Source organism: Silurus aristotelis (assembly GCF_946808225.1).
Source record: "Silurus aristotelis genome assembly, contig: scaffold_178, whole genome shotgun sequence".
NCBI classification, from domain to species: Eukaryota; Metazoa; Chordata; class Actinopteri; order Siluriformes; family Siluridae; genus Silurus; species Silurus aristotelis.
In genome coordinates, this window is record NW_028148983.1 from 27,501 (window position 1) to 29,602 (window position 2,102).

Sequence of the window (2,102 nt, forward strand, 5' to 3'; positions counted from 1 at the left end):
CCTTGTCTGCTGTATCTGCTCCCTGATCTTTCAGATCCTTATTTGCTAGTCCGCTGGTCTGGGTGCTTTTTGGGATTCGTCTTGATCTTGATCGTCCTCTTTCTTTCCTCAAGCATCTCTAGATCCCTGGATGGTATGATGATGATTGTCGGAGATAATCGTTAGTGCATCATGTATGGTACGCGGATCTGCTACTTCTTACTGTATCCATGGTTTCTCAGGTTCTCACATGACTCTTGGCCATGTGTCTGTTTGGCTTTGCAGACCTGAGGTGCTCCCTCAGTGTCATAAGGAGGTGGACTGATCTTCTACAGACACGCTGATGTTGTAGTTGAGGTTAATTGAGGTAGGACTGCTCTGTGAGCACTAGGGGTGTGTGATAATGACAAAAAAATCTCGATATGTTTGGGATTTTTTTTCGATAAAAATAATTAGAATAATTTTGCTGAGTGTGTTATTGTGCTGGTACCTTCAGGACCATAGACAGCTGCCTTCTAAACAGCAGATCAGTATGGGCATTTTTACCTTTATAAAGCATTTCTGTCTAAAAGTGTCATCTTTTGATGCAAATTCATACATTCAATCAGTTAATTAGAACTATTAGACATTTTGTCTTTTACCGAACAAATTAAATCAGGATCAACAAAATTGATCTTTGCAATGCAGCGGAAACAGAAGCTGCATCTGAAGAGACATTTAGATGTATTTACACACTGCAGCTCAGAGGGACATGTCATGCTCTAACCTGCACTTACAAATGCATCAATAATGTTTTAATCATTTAAAAATAAAATGTTAAACACTGATATTCGAGATTATTTAAATTGAGAAGAGACTTTAAATGTGAAATTAAAGCTGCCAGTAGGTGGCAGCATGTCACTGTTAATAGGCGAGTGGTTGCGATTGACTCGAATCATTTAAACGAGTGATTCTCGTTTCTAAACAGCAAAACAGTGCTGTGGATTTGTTTACTTGTTTTTGCTCGATTTCACTAACAAAGATAATCCAATGTTGTTTCTAAAACGCAAATCACATTTGTGAAGGTCCTCATTTTTGGAGATAAAAATGGCACTTTTGTGTGATATTGTGTACACCTGTAGTGTGTAGTGTGTGTAGTTGTGTATCGTAGTGAACACACTCCTGTAGGAAGTGAACTTCTTTTCTTTCCTCTCTGTGATGTGACTGTGTGAGAAATGATAATATGTATGTGATGTTATGTTTATTTCAGGATGAAGTGTGTGCAGTCCAGAACCAGTGTGAGGTCCAAATCTGCCCTGACCAGACCAGCGAGTCCTCGTACCCCGTTACGCTGCATCTTCACCACCTCACGCAGCTTAAACTCCACCCACAGGACACATAGCCCCTCCCCCCACCGCATGATTGCCAGGACTAGCACGGTCTCACAGGCACGCGGCAGCGCACACGACCCCACACACGACCCCACACTCAACCCCTCACACACCGGCACACACAACCCCACACACACCGGCACACACAACCCCACACACAATCCCACACACAGCAGCACACACAACCCCACACACAACCCCACACACACCGGCACACACAATCCCACACACACAAGCACAGACAACCCCACACTCAACCCCACACACACCGGCACACACAACCCCACACTCAACCCAACACACAACCCCACACACACCGGCACACACAACCCCACACTCAACCCCACACACACCGGCACACACAACCCCACACTCAACCCAACACACAACCCCACACACACCGGCACACACAACCCCACACAAAACCCCACGCACACCGGCACACCCGACCCCACACAGACCAGCAAACACAACCCCACACACATCCCCACACTCAACCCCACACACACTGGCACAAACACCCCCACGCACATCCCCACACACACCCCAACACACACCGGCACATACACCGGCACACACATCCCCGCACACACCAGCACACACAACTCCACACACACCAGCACATACAATGCCACACACACCTTCATGTACACCGGCACACACAACGCCACGCACACCCTCACACACACCGGCACGCACAACCTAACACACACCCTCATACACACCGGCACACGCAACTTCCTGCCCACCGCC

At 47.1% G+C, this 2,102-nt stretch overlaps 1 protein-coding gene across 1 annotated transcript in view; it reads left to right on the forward strand.

Moving 5' to 3' along the window:
* LOC310723104 (tau-tubulin kinase 1-like) overlaps positions 1-2,099 on the forward strand; it is a gene marked incomplete at its 3' end in the record, with an annotated part of 29,481 nt that extends 27,382 nt beyond the window's left edge. The window contains exon 7 of the mRNA XM_083570936.1: positions 1,229-2,099. Coding sequence (XP_083427062.1) covers positions 1,229-2,099 — 871 coding nt within the window. The remainder of the gene's footprint in view (positions 1-1,228) is intronic.
* Positions 2,100-2,102: the final 3 nt, after the last annotated feature.